At 39.8% G+C, this 23604-nt stretch overlaps 5 protein-coding genes across 9 annotated transcripts in view; all 5 read left to right on the top strand.

The window, feature by feature from the left end:
* LOC115356750 (heterogeneous nuclear ribonucleoprotein C-like) overlaps positions 1 to 1832 on the top strand; it is a 48383-nt gene extending 46551 nt beyond the window's left edge. Inside the window, exon 7 of the mRNA XM_030047984.1 lies at positions 35 to 1832. Within this exon, the coding sequence (XP_029903844.1) occupies positions 35 to 73 (39 nt within the window). The 3' untranslated portion in view covers positions 74 to 1832. The remainder of the gene's footprint in view (positions 1 to 34) is intronic.
* Positions 1833 to 3318: 1486 nt separating this feature from the next.
* uraha (urate (5-hydroxyiso-) hydrolase a) lies at positions 3319 to 6234 on the top strand. 5 transcript variants are annotated; one of them, XM_030048015.1, is made up of 5 exons: positions 4045 to 4191; positions 4274 to 4369; positions 5055 to 5194; positions 5335 to 5470; positions 5739 to 6234. In XM_030048015.1, the coding sequence occupies exons 2-5, from the start codon at positions 4316 to 4318 to the stop codon at positions 5826 to 5828; spliced, it is 420 nt and encodes a 139-aa protein (XP_029903875.1). In that variant the 5' UTR covers positions 4045 to 4191; positions 4274 to 4315; the 3' UTR covers positions 5829 to 6234. The 5 variants fall into 5 exon arrangements, with proteins under 5 accessions (XP_029903886.1, XP_029903875.1, XP_029903866.1 ...); XM_030048026.1 differs by lacking the exons at positions 4045 to 4191; positions 4274 to 4369 and adding an exon at positions 3319 to 3430; XM_030048006.1 differs by having other exon boundaries at positions 4047 to 4369.
* A 258-nt stretch (positions 6235 to 6492) lies between these two features.
* Positions 6493 to 10998, top strand: pdcd5 (programmed cell death 5). The gene is made up of 6 exons (XM_030048059.1): positions 6493 to 6704; positions 8834 to 8871; positions 9269 to 9330; positions 9648 to 9739; positions 9826 to 9897; positions 9994 to 10998. The coding sequence occupies exons 1-6, from the start codon at positions 6639 to 6641 to the stop codon at positions 10039 to 10041; spliced, it is 378 nt and encodes a 125-aa protein (XP_029903919.1). The 5' UTR covers positions 6493 to 6638; the 3' UTR covers positions 10042 to 10998.
* Positions 10999 to 11197: 199 nt separating this feature from the next.
* Positions 11198 to 17007, top strand: mvda (mevalonate (diphospho) decarboxylase a). Its single transcript, XM_030047893.1, has 10 exons — positions 11198 to 11430; positions 11639 to 11709; positions 12302 to 12416; positions 12547 to 12693; positions 13165 to 13364; positions 13648 to 13722; positions 14008 to 14226; positions 15164 to 15279; positions 15501 to 15609; positions 16256 to 17007. Exons 1-10 carry the CDS (start codon positions 11355 to 11357, stop codon positions 16334 to 16336), a joined length of 1209 nt encoding a protein of 402 aa, XP_029903753.1. The 5' UTR covers positions 11198 to 11354; the 3' UTR covers positions 16337 to 17007.
* Positions 17008 to 17491: 484 nt separating this feature from the next.
* cyba (cytochrome b-245, alpha polypeptide) lies at positions 17492 to 21787 on the top strand. Its single transcript, XM_030048000.1, has 6 exons — positions 17492 to 17651; positions 18025 to 18094; positions 18840 to 18914; positions 19033 to 19116; positions 19283 to 19364; positions 20559 to 21787. The coding sequence occupies exons 1-6, from the start codon at positions 17594 to 17596 to the stop codon at positions 20751 to 20753; spliced, it is 564 nt and encodes a 187-aa protein (XP_029903860.1). The 5' UTR covers positions 17492 to 17593; the 3' UTR covers positions 20754 to 21787.
* The last annotated feature ends 1817 nt before the right edge of the window (positions 21788 to 23604 follow it).

Genomic DNA, 23604 nt, shown 5'->3' with positions numbered 1-23604 from the left:
TCTGTCTGTGGGTCTTCCCGTCTGTCTGTCACAGATGAGCAACCACAGCTCTGACCTTGAGGAGGAAATGTGAGGATGGAAAAAGTGAAAACGGACGAGAAGATATGGATCGCGTGCCAAACATAGAGGAAGAGAACAACAGCCACCTTTCCAGCCCAACACCCACATTGGAGGCTCCATTCCATCCAATACAGTGTCATATCGTGTAACACAATACATGCAGCTGTATCACAGCATCTCAATTTCCGTGACCAGCCTTCCAAGCAAAACAGAAACGTCGCCTCACATTTTATTTTTCTTAACAGACTTCGTCTTTCCTCCTCAGTTCTCATCTCCCTCTCCACCCTTTCTTATTTCCTCCTGTTTGATGAAATAAGAAATGTAGGAGGGCATGTGTGCACCATACAGCTGATTGAGAGAAAAAAAAAAATGCTCTTACCTATCTGCCTGATACACGCACACACACACACACACACACACACACAAACACACACACACACACACACACATACAGAGGCACCGATATTATCTACAGAGTAATTATAAATGACAGCTGGAGGCTGGGAGGTGAAATTCATTTTTCATAAGCCTACCCTAGCAAGCATGTATACCCTTGAGTATGTCTGCCTGCACACCAGTATTCCAGTATAATCTCAAATCAGACAGTTCTTTTAGTTAAAAAAACAACAACTCATTAATACTTTTTTAATGCGTAGGCATGTTCTGAAAAAGGGCAGCATATGCCAATATTAGATTTATTAACCACAACAGTCTGCAACATATCTTGCAGGAAAGTGACTGCAAAGCTATAAAACCTGGGAGGGCAATTAATGCATTTTCGGTGCTGTTTCAATACAGTGAGTAAATTTACATCCCTGCCTATATAATTATATGCAAAGGATCAGACTATGCATATACTGTACAGAAACAGAAATATTAATTGAGTATGGGGTTTTGTAAACCATGTAAACTTGGAATAGTACTGTAATATTCAAAATAAGGGTGTAACTGGAATATTGTGGTTATACACTGTGAAGGTTGTGAATGAAGAGAGCTTATGTGGATTTCATAAAGCAGACTAGCTTGTGAAAGATGAAATATCCTATATAGAGCTTTTCAACAATACTCAGCTCTTGATTTTATTTCTGCCTGCCTTTTGGATATCAGGATATTGATTCATCTTTTTAAAATCACATGAAGGCTTGAGAGATTTGACAAAGTCAACCATCAATGAATGAGGTTATTTTCTCTATGTGTGCTCTAGTATGCCATTTTTCCTGACCATGGTCCACTCAGACAAATGTTTCATAAATGTTTATATTACTCTTTTCTCAAATTGAATTTCATTTTATTCTCTGCTTTAGACTGGAGGAATGTTCTATCCCCTTCACTTCCCCTATGTATGTGGCACTTTAAAACATGAAGAGGCCCGGGTCAGTGTGTAATATTGTGTATTATTGTAAACTTTCCTGTAATTGCTGTCTGATTTTAATCTTGCACTTTGCTTTAGGATTCTCATTTGTTCTTTTTTTAAAAGAGGAAAACAATGATGTTATTATTCTATTGGTGTTAGATGTTTTTGTTTGCATTCTTATGACCAGCCAAGTGGAAACACTCAATGTCACAGTAGTAAAAGTATTTTCATATTGACTACTAATGAATGGTGTTTTTTTGTTTGTTTGTTTTTGTTGTGACACTGAGAGAGCAAGACAGAGTGAGAGAGACACTCCCTGATATTAACAAAAAAAACTAGGAACCATTTGTAAATACTAAAGTCATCTTTTTTGAAAATGTTTTACTTTGCAATGATTAAACCCCTCATACAATCTGTATCACTGCATATTATTTGTATCATAGAGCTGGGCCACATGTGCCACTAATGTCCGATAATTTTACTGTGCAAATGAATTTACTGAAGAAATCAAGTATATTACATGATGATCAAATTAGCTACTCCATGAAGAATACACAGGTAAGTTAATAATGAAAGTGATTTTGGAGTGAATGTCATCTTGCCTGGAGCCAGAGAGGAAAGTTCTTCTATATGATCCATCAGCGTCTTTCGTATTGTACATGTTGCTTTGAGGACTGCGATGCAACTGGTTGAGGACAATACTATTCATGCTGCCGAGATTCAGAGGTACTGCCTTTTTCAAGGATTTCACCTGGAAAAAGGGATCCAATACTGAGCAGAATTTGACTTCTAAAACACTCCAGCTGCCACAATCCACCAACAAGGCCACCTGAAGCTATACAACCTACATATGTAGGAGATTAAAACACAAGCTGAAAACAGTACTCTTGAAGTCTTAGTGCTAGTCCCCCATCTTCACCGCACACTAAAACAAAGTAAAGTACATTTTGCAGAATTCTGAAATATGAAATTTCCACCTGCAGCCAGGCTATTCCCAGCCCATTCCCAGGGCAGGCTATTCCCTGATATTCCCTGGCTCTGCTGTCCCTCTGTAATATGACTGCACTGATTAATAGCATAAACCACTAGGACTCCTGAACCCTGGTCCCTCAATTTATTTCAAAAAGACTTTATTTGTACTGTCCTTAGGAAGTGGGACAATACAATACTTAAGGGAATCTTTTAGCATCTATATTATTACAATATGGGGGACGATACACGTTGCATGTAATTATAAAGCACATTCTCGCCACTGTGAAAAATGTCCATTGAGCATTGTCTTGAAAGAAGGCATCCTGTCCACTAAGGCTGTTTTATACAGTCACTAGTTTTACATTTAGTTATAGAGCTCTTATAAAGACAAATAATATGACAAGTTTTAGAGTCATTGGATATGTGGAGTTATGAAAAACATGAAACCAAAAAGAAAAGAAAAAAAAGGAATCCATCTTTGTTATGTAATATAGGTTAATGTATTATTTAAGAATGAAATATGACAATTAGCCAAAACATGTTTTCAGATCAAACATGTTTTCAAATCTTACAGTGTCTGTTAGTGGACAAATTAGGGGATTTCAAACAGGAAGTCATAGGTGGGGTCATTACCCCAGCAGTCAAACATACAAATGCCAACACATTTTCAAGTACTTTTTACTCGTTTAACTGTGCTCCTGTGCATATGTCTCAGTATCAGTGCAATCCACTTTAATCATCCATTCCCTTTATACTCAAAGTATTGAAAGCAAAGCCTGGCAGAAGCAAGTAATCTTGCACAACTACATGTTCTGTTGTTGTGTTGACATAAAAGATAAGCGCATGTGCAATGACAGACCTGCTGACTAGCACAGTATGCACAGCCTCGTGAGGGGAATGTGATAAAATCTAATGCCGTTCAATTAACCAGAAAATTACATTTTTCAGTTAAGGTTGCTGAACTAGTTTGGATTTTGTTCATTTGTGCACATGAGTGTTCAGAGGCTGCAGAAATTACAGGGGCATATTGTGTCTGCAAGTAAGGTAAGCATATAACTTTATTAGTATGTCATTTAATTTGCCAGTATGTAATGTTGTGTTGAACCAGCATATATGCAGTATATTATAATGGTGAATATACCCTATATATTGTGTAGCATATTGTATAATGGCAGGTACATAAATTCTAAAAATTAAAAAATGGACAGCATAGTTTTTGGATTCAGAAGTTATAGAGACTCTGAAGAGAATTTTAAAACCACCACAGTCCCTCTTGTCGGAGGACTATCAATTATCAAATGGGAAGTTTAAAAAGATCTATAATGAAATTTTACATTTTGAGGGGTGTCTGTGTCTCTTTCACCGAGGTCAAAGGCATATCAAGGAAATTGAATCAGGTCAACTGGACTAAGTTTTATGTCCAGAAGACGTTTCACCACTTGGATAAGGGGCGAAATGTAACTTAGTCCCGCTGACCTGATTCAGTTTCCTTGAGATGATTTGAGGGGTGTTTTTATATATTCTCAGTTTGTCATAACAGCCAAAGACCTTATAAATTACATGTAAATATAGTAATGATTATAGAAAACTAGGCCTCTATTGTTGTATAAAAGGCTGATATTTTGAAGGTGTTCATAGGAAGTGTTCATAGGTTCCTGTCTCCTTAGCTAAGGGAATTGACGTCATCGCTCTGGAGTAGTTAACTTGCGGCACCGCCTATAACCGAGTCGAGGAACTTTTTCCTTTCTCCTTTTTTCACCTTGGTACACCTGTGGGGACTTTTCCTGTGTTATACCTTTGGAAAGGTTGTGTTTTTGTTTGGAGGTGTGCTTTGTTGTGGTGCCAAATCTGATGCTGTTCAATTAACCAGAAAATTACATTTTTCAGTTAAGGTTGCTGAACTAGTTTGGATTTTGTTCATTTGTGCACATGAGTGTTCAGAGGCTGCAGAAATTACAGGGGCATATTGTGTCGGCAAGTAAAGTAAGCATAAAACTTTATTAGTATGTCATTTGTCAGTATGTAATGTTGTGTTGTGTTGAACCAGCATAGATGCAGTATATTAGCCTCTCGGCCCTCCATGGCACCAGTTGGACACCCGTGTTAAGCGCTCGGCGGCGGAGCCGACATGAGCCCCGTGTGCGAGTGTTTGTTTAATGTTCGGTTTAACCAGTAGATGGTGCTATTGGATCAGTTTACTCCAGAGTATAGTTAAAATGAATGGATGTTGGTTTGCTATGTAATTAATGTGGTTGTATATGCACAGAAGATAGTGTGTATATTGTTTCTGTTTATGTGATTACATTATATTATTAACAAGATGGCAGTTGTGCATAATATGATTTATTATTATTATTTACAGAAACTGTTTACAACACTGTGTGTCACAATAAAGTACCACAGCCATTAGATCTGCTGACAAAGAGTCCTCATTTCCTGTCGTCATTCCTGTGTTCTGATAGACACAGCATCTTGTTTCCTGCATAAACCTCAAAAGAACTAGCATTAACCCTTACCTCATCTACAATCATTATGACTTTCCTCCCAGTATTATGGCCCAAATGTAATTGCACCCCATTAAGCTTTCACTGTATTGATACTTTATGCTCAAAAACTCCCTCATAGAAGTGCTTTTTTGACCTGGTTGGTGCCCATTGTTGTTCTGCAGAGTGCAGCCATGGCAGGCCCCAGCAGCCCCCTGACCACTCATGTCCTGAACACAGCAATGGGTGTCCCCGGGTCCAACATGGCCCTCAGTCTCTCTCGGCAGGACCCCTCTACTGCTGCCTGGAGTCTGATCACCACTGGGTAAAAACCTGAGCACAGCTGACCTACACAAAATACCATGTGGTCACCATTTATAGTGTATGGAGGATTAGAAATATTGCTATTCGTTATTTTAAAAAATATTCTGTGGGAAGAGCCTGAAATGTCCTCTCTCTCCACAGGACAACGAATGCTGATGGACGCTGCCCAGGACTCCTCACCAGGGAAATGTTTACAGTTGGTGTGTACAGAATGCGTTTTGAGACGGCTCAGTACTGGGAGAGTCTGGGAGAAACTTGCTTTTATCCATATGTCGAGGTGAGGACTAGTTCAAAGTGCTGTGCTCTGACATCTTAACATTTTCAGGTGTCACCCCTCAAGAAAATTATTCAATTCAATTTCACCATGTTCTTACATTTGCTATTAAAAAAATTAGTTCTTGCTTGCTGTGTTGTTAGATTTTTTTAACTGCCTGAATTCAGGGATACTAACAGTTTCTGTGTAGTCGACAGTATGTGCATGATGCAGGTGACAATCTTAAATGTAATTTCTTATCTTTTTCACACTCTCTTCGTTTCTTTTCTAGATTGTCTTCACCATAAATGACCCCAGCCAGAAGTTCCACGTTCCTCTGCTCCTGAGTCGGTTCTCCTACAGCACATACAGAGGGAGCTAGAGGTCAAGTGTCATGACCTCTGCAAGGCTACCTCCTCCCTGTTAGCTGTACCTCAGAGGCAAACAGGCAACTGCCCCACCAGCATAATCTACTGACAACAAATAATACTGTGTATCTGAGATGATTTTGTTATATCACAATCAAAATAATGTTATATTTACTCAACTTATATACTTCAGTTTCAGTAGCATTCCTGTAATCTCTTCTCCAAGCATTGTGGAAATGTATTTCAATATGTGAACCATAATAGTTAATTTTTAAATGTGTTACTTTTCAAGATTCAGTCAAAATATTTTGTCCTCATTCTTATGTGCCTCCAAGTAATCCATGTTTTTTAAATGTTTTTTTCCAAAGACATCTGCAACTGAATGTACACTAACATTGTTACAAGACAATATATGTCCACAGCCCTAAATTTCTTCCCTATTTTGGAAGAAATTTATTTGGTTAGATACAGTATGTAGCTACTTAAAAAATCTTAAGAGAGAAAAAAATTGATACATCAATCCACTGCATTTATATTGTCGTATATTGTTCAAATTCCTATCATATCTTCCTTTCTACGGCAAAAAAGAAAAAAAAAGCCTGATTGTTGAATATGATGTTTTCATTTCCGTGTCCCTCCTCTAGACTCTGTGCTCGATTGCTTCACCCTCGCAGCTGGCTTGATGTGTTTGAGGTTGATTACTCTCGCCTCAGCCAGCTACAGGGCCTTGCCCCTCTCTGGAGTTTTGTGTGCATTTCTGAGCGACGTCCACACCTTTTTCCACTTTTCAGTCCTGCGTTGAGTTTAGCAGGCTGTTGTAAACAATGGCAGACGACGAGTTAGAGGCAATCAGGCGGCAGAGGATGGCGGAGCTGCAGGCGAAGCACGGGGTAAGAGGAGAGCCCGAGCCGGGGCAGCGTGCTCCCAGCCTCCGTTCATGCTGCTAGCTCGGCCAACTGGCTAAACTCTGTAGTACAGCAACACAGCTTTATTTTAACACACCTAAAATTAATATGCATCCCAAACCAGTTTTTAATCATATAAAGCTTTGGCCTAATGCAAAATTTAAGAGTAGACATCGACAAAATTGTTGCTCCCAGCAAAATGTCAGGCTAACGGTGCTCTGACAAGACAATTTAGCACGGTAAGCTAACAACACACCCCAGCTAGTGTTGTTAGCTCAGCAACATTTACTAAAAAGGTGCACAGGTCACCTTTCTTCTCAAAGTACCCTCTAGTCAACATTTTGTGATTTCTGACGCGTAGATTTGGTTGTTAAACTCTGGGATCAGGTCATTTTGACCAGCTCGATCAGCACTGTTTCTATTGCACATCAAGATTTAGCAATTTGTTAATAATGTAACATCTGAAAGTGTTACCCTATATAGTAATATAAAAGTCTGTTGTCATGTGGCAATTGAAATGAGTGTTGAATGCAGTATTTATGCTGAATCAAAGCGAGAAACGGTGACATCCACTGTTATAATTGGCCTTATAGTTCATGTCTCTTGCAGTATCCAATGTATGTTAAAGTTCAGTGTTTCTTGTATTATTCAGAACAGCTTGACTGCTAGCAGAGGGTAAACAAAGCTGGAATCAGACATATTTTCTCTATCTTGCTTGTTAGGTCTATTGCATTAGATACACGCCCAGTCAACATCCACACACTAGCATCACACATTCCGGGAACAAGGCATGGACAGTGGTTGGCCTGTCCATGTCCGGGTAACTGGCCAATTATGCTCGGTTGCGTTTAAGTCCAACCTATGTACGGGGCAGGCCCAAGCCCAAGAACATAAATGTGTATCATTTCCTAATATCGAGGCTCATTCTGACTGAGATCCTGCGGGAGCTCTGTCACACTGAGACCAGCGCTGCCTTGCTTTATAGGTGACCATAATAAATATTGCATCAGAAAATTGAAGACTGACTCCGGTCTGTTCTTGGGCTTTCAACAAAAGAATCGGGAGCTAACATCCACTATGTCATTATTGTATTTATATTTGTGTAAAGCACTTTGAGCCACATCTCATGTATCAAAGGTGCTCTAAAAATAGCTTATTATTGTTGTTGGTGGTGGTATTGTTACATGAATTTAAATGACTCAAATACACATTTTGGATGTATGTTATGTTATTGATTGTGGCTTTTAATTGGCCTGAATCAGACATGCAGCACCCAAACATCTTAATACTCGCATCTCGTCATCTTTCAGTAGCTGAGCCAATTCAGGTCAGCCAAAACTGGGTAGTTTTGCAATATTGTTGTTACGCTTAATGTGCTAAAACCCAAAGGATGATGATGGACAATGTAGGTTAAGCAGTGAAACATGAAGTCTGAGTTGTGATGACTTTTTTATGAAATTAAATGTTTTGAAATTTGACAGCGTGAGTGTGTAGATCTCACCTGCTGGCTTGGTCTTGTCTGTCTCTGGTGTTGTTGTCTGGTCCTGTTGTTGTGCTGGTGGTGTGTAGACATAAAGAGCTCATGTGGACAGTTGATCCTGGTCTTTCATCAAATATCCATATAAAAAGACCGTGGAAGAAATATAGGTTGCCAGTGGGTTAGAGTGCATCAAGCAGAACAGATTGAAAAACATATAATTTAACTACTTTGGCGCTTTGAGGAAACTTGAAACACAATGCATCTTGGTAGCCACCTTACTCAGCCTATTTTGTGTACATTTCTTGTTTTGAAGTGCTTGTGATGTATATTAGCACTATTTTTTTGTGTTGTTTCTTTTTATGTAATATATGGTTTCAGCAAATTTCAACAACTCTTTGGCTAACAACACTGTACTTTATAGCTTAAAACATGTTGTGATTGAAACTGATCTTATTTTTGACCGTCATTAAATAAAGACCAAAACATCCATTCCTATCAAACCTATTAGAGAACATAGTCACAGATTGGTTGACTCAGAATCAGTCAGGCTTCAGCACTTTACACCTTTTTGAAATTGCCTTTCTGAAATGATCACCACTTGGGTTTGACGGTGGTTTCTCCCTTCTCCTATCAGGACGCTTCAAATGATCAGCAACAGGAGGCCAAACAAAGGTAAGGTGTATCATTCTGTCACGGCTCACAGGAGTAGGAGTTTAAATTTTCCTCTATTTACATATATATGGGATGGGATCTAAAGATGGGTAATTCGGGTTTCAGGCTTAAATTTTATTTTGTTTCAGCATTTATATTTAAAGTAATTGAATTTTCTGAACATTTAGTCTTCCAATTCTTTCAGTAAACACACTTAAATAAACTAAACTTATATGCAGATGTCATGAACTAAACTGAGTATTTTTGGAGCTGCCAATACGGTTATGGGACAGAAAGAGTGTTTCATTGATTTGATAGTCTAACAGATGTAATTTTATTGCCTCTAACATAATGCAGTTGCTGCCAGATCCAAAGAGCAGATAGCGCTGATATAATAATATTTCACATCTTTTCACAGAGAAACGGATATGAGGAACTCCATATTGGCTCAAGTTCTAGATCAGTCGGCCCGTGCCAGATGTAAGTGCACTCTCAAATGGTTTGATTGACTGGTTCTTTAGCTTATTAAAGGAGAACACTTTAAAAATCAGTGATACTATCTTGTGAATACGAAATATGGTAGAAAATACACTGACATTCTCAATTCACTCATAGACAGTAGCATCAGGACTGTAATCCAAGTCAGCCCAAGAGCATTATTATTACTATTATTATCATTGTAGTAGTAGTAGAAGAATTTGCAGTGTAAACCTAAATGGCATACAACTCCATGGCCTATGCATTTTTCTGTAATTACTCCCTGCTTGTAAACACAAATGATCTAATTGTCTTTTCAGTGAGCAACCTCGCTTTGGTGAAGCCAGAGAAGGCCAATGCAGTCGAAAACTATCTCATTCAGATGGCCCGTTTTGGGAAGTTAGGAGGAAAGGTGAAAGGATGATCTCTGATGTTTTAAAAGTGTGTTAATACTCTTCCATGTTACCCTCGGTGTGATGACTGGATCTCCTCTGTCAGATTTCAGAGTCGGGCTTGATTGAGATCCTAGAAAAAGTTAGTCAGCAAACAGAAAAGAAGACAACTGTCACAGTAAGTACCACTAGGACGCCACAGGAGTTTGATTCATTGTTGTTCATTGGTCAGTTTTAGATCTGATGTTTTTTTGTTTTTTTTTGTATGTTTCAGTTCAACAGACGGAGGGTGATGGACTCAGACGAGGAGGATGACGACTAACTAACAATCTGAAGGGGAGCCCTGAAGTGAGCCAGGCTGGTCAATGGCAGAATTTAGGAGAGGATGTGATAATGCTTTAGTGGGACTCTGTCATAGCACATTTTACCAGTGGTTTCCTCATTGTTGAATCCTGGGACGCCGCACCAGCCTCTGTGTGGTTCTGGAAACTACAAACCAGGAAGGAAGAACAAAGGAGTGGGTTTAATATTGTGGCAGCGAGTCATTTAGGGGTGCAACATGCACAGTGCAAATGTCAGTTTACTTTTGCAATCTCTTTTCAAACAATATGCCGCACATTTTCACTGCCTGTGTTGCACACCTGACAGACTGTAACAATCTTTTACCGTTCTAGCGCTTATCTATAGTTACATTTTCATTTTTCTGAATTTTCACCTTGGTTGAGTTTTGCTGTACAAACACAAGAGGGTGGATAAAATGCAACAAGGGATACTGCCCGAGTTGCATTTTATTGTGAGTGATTTATGAATACTGTTCATTATGCTCTGTTCAGTGCTAGCATCCCACTAACCTTGGATGCTGCACTTTGAAATGTTCTTTTTTTTGCTGGCATGTAAAGGTTTACATAGAAAAATAAATAAATAAAAAGCCTTAAATTCAAGTGAACCATTTCTAAAATGATCATCACTTTTAATAATGAGTTGAGAATGAGGGTTTATACTTGTTTAAAGGTTTGCTGTTTTGCATTTTGACAGAAGCGGATGTCTCTTGCTTTTGTCTATGATCAGTGCAAGTACATGACAACAACTTTGACAGATCAGCATACATTATCCTCATCTCAGCAAGAGTAATTTTTTCTGTATCTATTTTATGGGTAATTACCTGTATTTTGTTACAGGAACATTTTCCATTTTTGAGTTTTGAATCACAAACAACAGTCACTTAATTGCCAAATGTAATATGTCACAGTTCATGAATAAAAAAAGCATAAATGACAAACAGTTTTTTATTTATTTATCTGCTCAATGAACTCACCAGGCCATTCACAATACGTGGGCCGGCCCTCATCTTGCCTCATTTTCGCACGACCGTGGTCAGATGATCTCCCATTGGCTGACGCGATTCGTTGACTAACAAAATACGGCTCTGATTGGCTAGTGGCTTAGCGAACATGTCGAGCTCGAACCAATCAGGGGAAGCCTTAGGGAAGCGCTGCGGTTGTGTGCGGACATTACTACAGGCAGCCACACCGTAGCAACCGAGTACAAGAAGGTGCTTGTAACAGTGTATTTGAGAATATAGCTTGTCTTATTTTTTATCACAACAATATTTAATCCGTTTTTATACATAAAACTATGCCGGAGGACACTGTCGACAAGCCGAACACGGTCACATGCACCGCTCCTGTGAATATTGCTGTCATCAAATACTGTGAGTAGCCTTGTGTTGAAGGTGAAGGGCTGAAACAAGCCAAATAAGCCTGTCTAATAGGTGTTACATGTGCTTATTGCGTGGCTACATTGTAACTCATGTTACCACTAAAGTAGTAGTTAACTCGTGTGTTTCAAGCGCACTTTACACCGTGCTCTGGTGTTCATACATAAAGAAGAGATCTCTGTATGCTGTTGTTATTTCACAGGGGGGAAGCGAGATGAAGAGCTGATTCTGCCCATAAACTCCTCTTTGAGTGTCACTTTGCATCAAGACCAGGTAAAGCGTCTCTGTATCAGTTCAAACTTGCAATATCGGGCTTGTGCGTGCTGTTTGAAAGGCCGTCAAGCAAACACCGAAACCGAACTCTAGAACATCCGTTTAGGTTTTCAAAATCAAACATTTACAGAGCAACTGAATCAAAGTGTTTTTCTGCACTAGTCCAGAAGCATAACTGTAAATGAAATAAAAAGGAAGCTGATTCGGTTATAGACATTTATGCTTAGAGCAAATTTCAGGGTGATGTGATTGAAAATTTAACATTATGAAATCCTAGTATAATTCGTGTATCCATGTGCCATTTCACACAGTTTTGCAAAATAAGTGCATACTGGTAAACTTAATAACACACTCGCCTTTAGATTTTACAGTGTCTGCATTTATATGGCATGGCTGCTGCAACAGATCAGACAGAAACGATACTAACTGAAACATGATCAGACTTAATGTAGGCAGTTTGTTGATACTGAGACTTAAGATGATTAAAAAAAGTTGTGAGTGCTGTGCTGATATCTTGAAGGTGAAATATTTAAATGTGAATATTACTGGCGCCTGTGGCTTGACATAGATCTGTCCCTATCCCTCCATGTAGCTTAAAACTACCACAACAGTTGCATCTAGCAGATCATTTCAGGAGGATCGGATATGGCTCAATGGCAAAGAAGAGGATATAAACCATCCAAGACTGCAGTCCTGTCTGAGAGAGAGTGAGTCCACGCTTTTTTCCTACTAAGAAACACTAAACAGAGAAGAAAGTAGCCAAGGAAAAGGGAGTTAAAGAGATTGAGGGGAAATATGTATCATTTGTTTGTGTTGTTTTGTGATGTGCCGCTGTAGTTCGACGACTAGCGAGGAAGAGACGCAGCGATGGAGACCCCAGTGTGGATGCGACTACTTTGTCGCATAAAGTCCACATCTGCTCTGTCAACAACTTCCCCACTGCTGCTGGTCTGGCCTCCTCTGCTGCAGGGTTCGCATGTCTAGGTGAGTGAGTGCAGGAGTGTGTGTGTGTGTGTGTGTGTGTGTGTGAGAGAGAGAGAGAGGGAGAGGGAGAGAGAGGTGTGTGTATCTGCTACAAGCTGTTTTCCTGATACGTGACTGAAACTGGACTGAGTACCAATATGAGAATAATAGCCTGCCAGCTTCCAGCAAGAAAAGTCTGAACTGCGCTAAGTTGCCTTGAGAAAGCTTGTGCCTTTCTTTTGATTTTAACACAAACCATAGTGCCATGTCCAGCTTTTTTGTATTTTTTTTTCCATTTTTGGTGCACGAAAAACAGTGTAATACTACTAAAAATCAACCAAAAAGTTTGCAGTGTCTCTTTTTCACTGTTAGATTTTGGGGTTTATGAATAAAAAAGTATGGTTTCCTGCTGTCTCTATCTCACTGCTGGTATGTGCCCATATTAAACCAATATGCCATGCTCTCGTTTCCTCTTTCTTCGCTCTGTTGCAGTGTACACATTGGCTCGGGTGTTTGGGGTGGAAGGAGAGTTGTCTGGGATTGCCAGGCAAGGCTCAGGCAGTGCATGTCGGAGCATGTATGGGGGCTTCGTCCAGTGGATCATGGGACAGAGAGACGATGGCAAGGACAGTCTTGCCCAGCAGGTGGAGCCGGAGACTCACTGGCCTGAGCTCAGAGTTCTTGTACTCGTGGTGAGTATGTGTGTGACAGCATGAGAGGGCATGAGCCAGTAATATACTGGCATTTGTGCACTCTAGTGTGAAAGTGAGTACATCATGCACTTAGTAGTGTTTTCCTTGTTTTAATGAAAATGTGCTGTACAAATTGGAGAAGACAGGAACCTGCAGATTGAGGTGTACAGGAAACTCACACACACAGATAAATACCCACTCTTTGACTCTTACCACCCACTGGAACACAAGCTAGCTAATTTTAGGCAAACTGTTCCTTTAAAAGTGCTTTTCTCTGCTGCAGGCCAGTGCTGAGCGGAAGCCAGTAGGCAGCACCTCCGGGATGCAAACCAGTGTGCAAACAAGCTGCCTATTAAAGGTACTTGATTCACCCTCCAACATGCATGATTCAGCTGTGATTACATACTAACACGGCTGTAAAGTGTTGAGCACTTTAAGAAACTGAAAGAAAATTGTAGTGTATTAACTCACCCTCAAATGACCAAATAAAAATAAACTACTACTACTAAGCAATAACATGGTTTACGCTGTGTTTGAACACAACTTTTAAGACATGATGGCTCTGTCGATGCTGATAGAAGGTTACTGACAGCAGGGCCTGTGCCCATCCTGTGTGTGTGTGTGTGTGTGTGTTTGTGTGTAGCATCGAGCTGAGTCTGTTGTCCCAGGCCGAATGGAGCAGATGATAGAGGCAGTTCACGAGAAAGATTTTTCTACATTTGCCGAACTGACCATGAAGGACAGTAACCAGTTCCACGCCACCTGCCTCGACACGTACCCTCCCATCTTCTACCTCAACAGTGTGTCTCGTCAGGTCATCAGCTTGGTGCATCAGTACAACAGGCACTACGGCGAGACAAGGGTGAGCTACTCTGTAGGAAAAGAGCGACACATAAAGACAGCATACATTGGTGATTGTCCCATTTCTCTGGTATATTAAAGGAATACTCCAACATTTTGGGCAAAATACCTTTGTCCAGCTTACCCAGACTGAGACAAGATGTTTCACACCATTTTCACCTCTGAATGTCCAGTTATTTGGTTCCTTTGGTAGCATTTTAGCTTAGCATAAAGACCTGAAGTCTATGGGAGTCATTAGCCTGGCTCTGTTAAAGTGAAAAAATAAACCTTACAGCAGCTCCGAAGCTGTCTTATTTACGTGGTGTATCATGTATATTTGAAATACACATCTTGGATTTTTCTTTAAAACAAGGGTCCTGTCAGGAGAAGTTAGAGGGTGGAAATGTAACCACTGACCACATTTATCCCTCCACCTATTGCAGTGATCCACACACCACTGAATGTACAGGAAAAAACAGCGCAAGTTAACTTTTCCTAAAATGGCTCTTCTCTCTTTTTTGCTGTAAGGTTTATTTCTTCACTTTGTCGGAGCTAGGCTATTGACTCCGATATGAAATACAACCCATGTACAGATATGAAAATGGTATCAAACATCATGTCAGAAAATGGGTATTTTGCACAAAACGTTGGAATATTCCTTTAATGCAGTGTAGGGGTAAGTTCACAGCCTGATTATTTATTTTCCTTCCTTCCTTCCTTCCAAGTCTGTGTTTTTTAAAGTGCACACGTTCAGCTGTGGCCCATCTATCATTTGTTTGCTCATTGTTGATTGTGAGTTTTCTCAGTGTTGAGAATTTGCAGCTGTTCATGCATGTGAATTTCTGAGATGGTGCAATGAAGATGTGAAACTTGCGGGGTGGTTTTACCGCCGTGGGGAACTGAGAATGCATTCGTTTTGGTATGACAGTGGCAGATGACATTTCCTTGTTTGCCTCTAGGTGGCCTACACCTTCGACGCAGGGCCAAACGCTGTGATTTACACTCTGCAGGAGCATGTGGCTGAGTTCATCCAGGTGGTTCAACATTTCTTCCCCCCAGAGACCAACGGAGGACAGTGAGTTGACGTTCACCAGACGTATTCAAGTTTTATGCACAGTCCTTTGCAAAATATTGGTAAAATACACAAGTAAGATGTACACAGAGAGATACGGTATTTTATGGCTTCAGTGACACTGAAAATAAAGTGGTACTGTATTTTGTGTTCGGGTCTGTTTTATTTACTCTCAACCTCCTCGCAATGTGCCAGTGAGACAGTCTCCTTCTCTCCCTCCTCAGGTTTATAAAAGGTCTTCCAGTTAGGCCTGCTGTTGTCTCTCAGGAGCTGAAGCAGGCTATTGGTTTAGAGCCCATGCCTAAAGGAATCAGCTACATTATCAGCACCAAGGTACACATTCACACACACACACACACACACACACACACACACACACACACACACACACACACCATTACAGAGCTCATGTTTTCATAGTCCACTCCTTTCATAGAGGACGCATGCTTCTTTATCAAAAATGTTCCATAAGCATTATGGACATGTGCTCTGTTATTTCTTGCTTTTTAGATATATTATCCATTAATGTCTGATTTACTACTTTGTACTGCCCCTTTAATTTATTTTATGGTTACTGAATCTATACATTATTTGTAATTCTGGCTTTTTTCTGCATTCAGTTTTGACATGTTTTTACTTCCCATTAAGCTGATCGACTACTAATGAATACTGCATACTACATCATGTGATACAGTTGTCAGCTCTTAAATGTCACCCTAGAGAATGAATCCAATCTGTGATTAATCTATGTACTAAAAAAAATTGTATTTTGGCTTAGAAATGACACATCTGCCACACTTCCTGATCTCATGAAGTTTATTAACTGTGTACATTGTAAAAAAAATCAAGGTATGATTCAGCACTAGTGACTCAATATTATGCGCACTGTAAATTTAACCGGAATCCCACAGGTGTGTGTCTTATGCTGGTAGGCCTACATCATCACACTGGCTCACTGTTTTATTGTTCTGTGTTGAAGGCGGGACCAGGCCCTCGTGTTGTGGAGGATCCTGACCAGCATCTGCTCGGATCTGATGGCTTGCCTAAGAGGGACATTTGACAGCCGTTGGTGCTGAAGACACAGTCGTCCCCTGAGCAACAGGAATCCCTAGCCTAGATATAGTCTGTATCAGTCATATGTAACTAGGTTTATACACAGTAAAACACAGCACCTCTATGACCATTGTTTAGCCAGGATGCTCATATCTCTCTCCGTTCATCAATCTATTTTGGTCTATCTCTCTTTATACCTATTTCTATTATCTCCCCCTCTCTTTCTATTCCTGTAACTTTATATCTAATACTCTATTTCTCTATAGATGCCAATCTCTCTATCTCTCCTGAAGCTCTTCTGAATAAACATGCAAAAAATGAACGTAGCAGGAAGTGTGACTGTAAAGTCCCAGAGGGCAGGAGGTCGACTGGTAGGTTCAGGCTACAACATCAAGGAGTATCGCAGCCGGGAACTCGTGATAGAAGGCTGCCAACACTGCCCGCGTGCCCTTGAACAAACTCACCTTGTGCTCCGACTTGTGTTGAAGAAATGAATAAACAGTGTCACAGGGGCTATGCACAGTATCTCTGCATAGACCCTGTCCTATTGCAATATCCTGGTGTAAAAATTGCAAATCTTCCTTTTGTGACAATGTGTTGTATTACGGAATTTCAAATGCACTTAATTCTATTCGTGCTGTATGTTATAATAAAATATATTTTAGTCTATATAATTAATGTGAGGTCTCTTGGAGAGTTCATTTGGAGATGCAGTATTTTAACAATGTGGGTTATCTATTGCTTATTGCCAGTGTCAGGCTGGCGATAAGAGTTTAATTTTGTCCCTGGAAAATGGAATATGTCTTAGAAATATTCATGATGCATCTAAAGGAGATGGAAAGCACATTGTATAGGCTGGGGGCAGTTTAATCATCTTTCTAATTTGTAGAAAAGTCTTTACTCCCCTATTTTGGCTTTTATGACATAGATTTATGGTATACATCATAATAAACAGTCTAAGTACAACGTATTAATTAATTCTTTTTTTATCTATCAATCCATTATTGTAGGTTTATTTTTAACAGATTTATGTGAAATGAGGTAGACTAGGTTAACTTTTTTAAATGCGCTGTCTCGCCCCGCCTCCTTTATGATATACCCATCGGAAATGACGACGAGTGCTGGGACGGGCCAATCCGTCCGCCCGCCTCTCCCTCTTATTTTTGCCTTTACTACAAATTCTTCCTGGTGACAACAATCAAAGCTGACAGTGGACATCCTAGGGCTTTCAGCAGCGAGCAGAGCGATTGTTTAGGTGAACACTATGGGCAAAATAGAGTGGGCTATGTGGGCCAATGAACAAGCCCTGGCATCGGGACTCAGTAAGTAGACCACAAAACTTTTTTCTTACACTGAGTTGTGTCGGAGGTAATGCTTGGAAAGTTCATAGGATTATCTAACTGTTTGTATATTTCATATTGTCAGCTGAAGTTGATTTATTTGTAATTATTCACCAGTTTTACGCTCTCATTGTCATTGTTACAATTATTACTATTGTTATTATTATTATTATTATTATTATTATCATTATTATTATTGCAGAAATTCCCTTAATGTTGGGTTCAACTACCTGTAAAATTTAAAAACTGCAGTTTATAAATTGCTCCACAATCTATTTCAGCGTTAGTAGAAAATGCTTGTCTCATAGGACTGATAGGTATTTTTATTTTAAATCTTCCTGCTTCCTCCTTTCAGTTCTCCTTACTGGTGGCATAGTGGGGGTGGCTGGCCAGTTCAGAGGCTGGCAGTTTGCTGCTTATGGAGTGTATCCTTTGATCTTCACACAGCCAACAAATACAGAACTTTCCCTCAAACTCAAGTCACTCTTCAACATCCAATTTCTCACCAAAAGCCTCGAAGAAAATCATGCGTGAAGGATTTTCCCCTAACTGTTAAAATCTGTGTGGATTTTGTGCTACAACATCAAGTTAAATGTGTATGAATTTCACACAGTACTTGCTGTGTATACTATCTGTAAGTACTATGTATACTATACTATAAATTTGGACATTTTCTGTAGTTGATACAGTTTTTAAGGTCCGACACATTACACAGCGTATGAGGACAGTTCAGTAAAAGGATGTGGCAATCTTATGGTTAAACTTCACCAAATATGGTGCTTTCCAAAACATTTGACTACTATAAAATAAAAGAAATTTCAAAGGCATTGAATTACATTTTGGTACAAGAATCACATCTTCATTTTATGAAACACATTTTTTTTGTGTTTTTTTTGGCACCTGTCCATCCTACCATTTTCTCCATGCGCTCTCCTTCACCACATATTTGAGGAAATGAAGTAATCTTCCTCAATCTGTGACCACATGTGTAATTTTGTTCATGGTTACACTGATAAAGCAGGTGGCTCATCTTATCTCCTGGCTCAATTCACACTGTTACCCTCCTCTGTTCATGTTTATTTTGACTATAGACATGTTGCCCTGTCATAGTTTATATTGTGTAACTAAGAGAAAGCTGAGAGTGATGTTACAGCCTTGACAGATGCCCAGAGCTGCAGGGGTGTTTGTGTGTCTGTTGGAGTACCCAAGAGGGAAAAGGAGCAAGGGCACCAGTGTGGAAAGGACGTAAGTGATGCCATATATATCTGTGTTTTTGTAACATGCAGGAATATTAAGCTCTGTGATGATCATCATTGTGTTTTTCAGTAAAGCTTGTCTCTGCTGTTGTTTCTTGTTTTCTCAGGGGTCAATACTGTTTCACTGTATGTGTCAAATCCTTCGGGCCACTGACCAGGAACTACTATGTCAGAGCTTTTCTACATGCAGCGTAGGTTCACAAGACACTGTTTTTCTTTTTCTTTTCTTTTTCTTTTCTTTTTTTTTTTTTTTTAGCTAGACAGCATTCTTCTCATTCTAATTGTCTCTCCAGCAGGACACAATAGCAGCTTGGTGATTTGACCTTTTGCTCTCTGTTTTCTTTCTTTGTCTCACAGGCTCTGTGTTCCTGGAGGGTTCATGCTCGCCACTGTCCTCGGATGCGTCTGCCTGGGCATTTCCAGCCTTATCTACCTAGGAGTGAGTTAATACTGCATATTTCACCAGAATAGTTTCCACCCTCTCTATAGCATGTCATATACTGGCAATAGTCATTAAGTTGTTAGCTGAGGCGGGTCACGGAAGAGTCGTCAGAAACAAGGAAATGGCAACAAGGAAGGGTTTGTTTCATTACTGGTATCTGTATTGAGACATGACTCTGTAGTTATGAAATCTTGCAGTCAGTGGTGTGACTCAGGTATTTTGAACTTTTCTGTTATACGCCAGCTAAGATTACAGACATTCCACACTGCAGAGTTTGTGTAATGATGACTTTTGCTATGACCCTGAATATGCAGTATGAGGACCCCTGAATAACACTGATAATGTTTCAACTCATCACTCCTCTCCTGTTGGCATTTTAATAATAAGTTTGAATCACACCCAATAGCTTATATAGCAGGTCATTTGTTTTGCAAAGAAATGAATGTGGATGAGTGGCATTAACACACACTCATGGTATCTTAACAGATAGAAGATCTCTTTGGGCAAAAATGAATCATAGGCAACTGGACTTGTATTAGTCTTAGGAAGACGTTTCGCCTCTTATCCAAGGGGCTTCATCAGTTCATGCGCATCGGTCTTTCTAGTCCGCACTAGTCTGACAAAGGACAGTGGGGTAAGGTCCAGGTATTTAACCTCTGGGAGTGTCCACCCTAATGCCTGTGGGTGTGTTCATGCAGGCACTGGTTTCACTTGACCATTGTGATGGTCTAGTGTTAACGACAGTCGTTAGGTGCAGCACCTAACGCCACTACCCCACTGTCCTTTGTCAGACTAGTGCGGACTAGAAAGACCGATGCGCATGAACTGATGAAGCCCCTTGGATAAGAGGCGAAACGTCTTCCTAAGACTAATACAAGTCCAGTTGCCTATGATTCATTTTTGCCCAAAGAGAACGATGACCTGGATAAATGAGAATATCCATAGACAACAGATAGAAGAGAAACTCGCTCAAATTGGAAGAAAGCATTCACACACCAAACACACCTTTGCAAATGTCACATTTACTGGCCAAACTGCTAAGCTGTTGGTCAAAGACAAAAGTGACAACTGCAACAATGGTAATAAAAAATGTGTTGGAGCCAGCCACAGTAATAATAATAGTACTAATGATGTGTGTTTGAGGCATCCATCATCATGACTTGCATTACTTACCATACTCTCACTCTCCAGGCGGCAATTCACGGTGAACAGTGGATGCCCATTCTTCCACAGAAGGAGCAGACCCGAAAGCCAGTCGGAGAGAGCATCAAGAACCCTCCTCAGAATCCGCCTCCCAGGCCGCCGGCAGAGCTGCGCAGGAAACGGGTAGAGGACCTGGAGGGAGCTGCTTACGTCAACCCCATCGCTGTTACCGCCAACGACTAAAAGAGTCCTCTGTGTCTCTGCCCCTGCCCCACCTGACACTTTACCTACCACCAAATCTCTCCGAACTAAGACAGGGATGTGTTTCAGTCTGGGCCGCCTCCAGATTCTGTGACTCCAGCCAGATTAAGATTTTCAGGAGTTCAGTGAACCTAATGACAGGATGACATGCAAAGCCCTGTCCTGTGTAATTAAATCTTCAGAGAAATGTATTTGGATAAAAGTTTTGTTACAAGAACTATGAGAGACATCAAGATTGGTGTAAATTAATTGTCAGATAAAAGGAGCTGTGATGCACACAACAGGTTGACTTGACTCTTGAATAATCTGGTACCTCTAGCTCTAACTTGGAGCGACTGGCTCAAACTGCACAGGACACATAAGAAATAAGCAATGTCCTAGAAGAATGAGGGCTTAGGTGCAGACAGTAATGTTACTAAGGCTATAGAAATTGGTGGAAATCTTGGCTATGCACAGTTATGACTGCTGTGATAAATATCTCAGTACAATCATTGTTTTCCCCTTTCCAAAAGGCCTTGATGCCATATTAAACATTACCAAAAAAAAAAAAAGGTTTTGTGCCTTTAATCAGTTTAAGATGGACATTTTATTCAAACAATCTTAGCAGTTCATATTCACATTGTATATTGTTTATCACATGTCTACATAGTTTTTTATAGCAAGTCTGTATATTAGCGGTTATGTTATACATGGTTGTCAAGGTGATACTGATATATTGGGTTTCATCTTTGCTTTAAAGAGCTCCCGAACCCACCAAGAAGACTTTTGACACTTTCAAATGTTTCAAATGTACCCTGATTTTATTTGATTTTATTTAGTTTTTGGATGTGTGTTAATGTTAAGATCTTTTTTGGGGGTTTGTTTGTTTGTTTTTCTTTCATTGGGAGTTGTGTCATGAAACAATCATCATCATCTTTGCCATAAAAATTGACAACACATATAGCCTCAGGATCCATACTTACCCTCTGTACTTTTGATGAGTTGTAAATAAATCTCTTTATCGCCGGAAGTTGTGACCAGTGTCATATCTGTGGTTTTATAAATTCCTTTGGGAAGATTTTTTTTATATATATTTAATTTCATGATGAAATTTGCAACTTCCCTCTCTTGCAAACACACCAAAATTTCAATACACTGGAGTTTCCCCTCATTTCATGTTAACCCACTTTTGCTTTCTCTGTCACAATGGCCTCCACTGTAGGCTTATAATAGAAAATGTTAACAATACATCTTGCATGGCTTGGTTGTTGGACAAGTTGTGCTTGTTGCTCACATTCATTTCCTCTCAGCTATTTCTCCTTGTTTGCCACAGTTGAGCTGTTTGGCAGCTGGAGTCGGTGTAGAAACCACAGCACACTTCCCTTTGTTAGTTTTACACCATCAGTAACTAACACTGCATTTAGACTTAGGGACGCCTGACAATAGATCATAATATATATCCTATGAATCATTCCATGCACATAAATGTCCTGCAGCTTCTTTTTACAAACTGTTCAGCACCTGGTAATTACAACAATATGATTTAACGGGTGGGGCCTTGACAATGCGTGTTTAAGGCTTGCCACACCTTTTCGGGTGTCCGTGTTTGGGCTATTACTGCCACCTCCTGCTTAATGAAAGAAGTTGTTAATTATTACATGCATAGGAAGGAAGTATCAAAGGTCAAATTTCACAATAATGTAAAAAGTTAAATAACAATCATGAGAGCTGTGTAACATAGTAAGTTAACCTGGTTATTGTGAAATGACTATTACTAGTGTAAGTGTGTAAATTTGTATTCTATTATAGGATTTCCAGGTAGGTCATTTATCCCCTAACTGAAATTACACACTATAGCAGACACTGTATTATAAATTGGTTTTCATATCTCAGTTGGAGTGTAGATACAGTCTGATGACACAGTATGGTAACACAGTATGTCAGATTCCTCTCTAGTGTTATTTGCAGCTTTGAAAAAAAGTGAGATAAAGACAAAAACAGAAAATGTAGATGGGTATCTTCTGTGTAGCAGTGCTTTTCAACCCAGTACTCATGCCCCACCTGTTCTGCAAGTCTCACATCTCAGATGAAGGTGTCAGAGAGTTATGTAACCCTTAACTGGAGCACTGCTGTGAGGAAAACCTGTGAGGACAGGTGGACGTGGAAGAGGATGTTACAGGGAAGTCTAACATTTCCGGTTGAAATATATTGAAAACAACCCTATGGTGGAATGGAGCCAGAGCCATGCTGGTTTCCAGTAATTCTAATCAAAGACTAATACATGATGTACACCTGGGATGGCAGGTGAGTGCAATTAAGAAGTCAGAAACAGGGCTACAGTAGGAGTCTGTTTATGTCCCCCAAGGTACAGTCTGCACTGATGTACTAGGGCTAATTATTGGACCTCAAGGTAATTATGTGTATTTTTTCAGAGCCAAAAAGGTACATGTATGTTCCAAAGCAGTAAAAGGTACATATATGTGCCATTTCCACTAAATGTTAAGGTACAATATCAGGAAACGGTATTTATTAGACCAAATCCAATAAATAAATAAATAAGGTAAAATATTAATTTAAGGCAGATTTTAACTTGTAGGATATTGTTGAGTAGCCTTGAAATAAGTTTTGTAGATTTGTCAATATGAAAAATAGGTAAAAGCATTAATCCAGGAAATATTGTGGTTATAATATAGGAACAAGACTGGCCTCTATAAGGTACGAACCACAAGGGTACCAATAAGTGGCCAATGTCAAGGGTACAAAAGCTGTACCTTAGAGGGTGCTACCTCAGTGACAAGCAGCTGTAACCCTAAAGGTACATTTATCTGCTTTATTATCTGAGAGTGTAGTTGGT

The sequence above is a fragment of the Myripristis murdjan genome, chromosome 3 (genome assembly GCF_902150065.1).
Source record: "Myripristis murdjan chromosome 3, fMyrMur1.1, whole genome shotgun sequence".
NCBI lineage: Eukaryota > Metazoa > Chordata > Actinopteri > Holocentriformes > Holocentridae > Myripristis > Myripristis murdjan.
The sequence above is the reverse complement of the archived record's forward strand: the minus strand, read 5'-3'. Positions and strand labels throughout refer to the sequence as shown.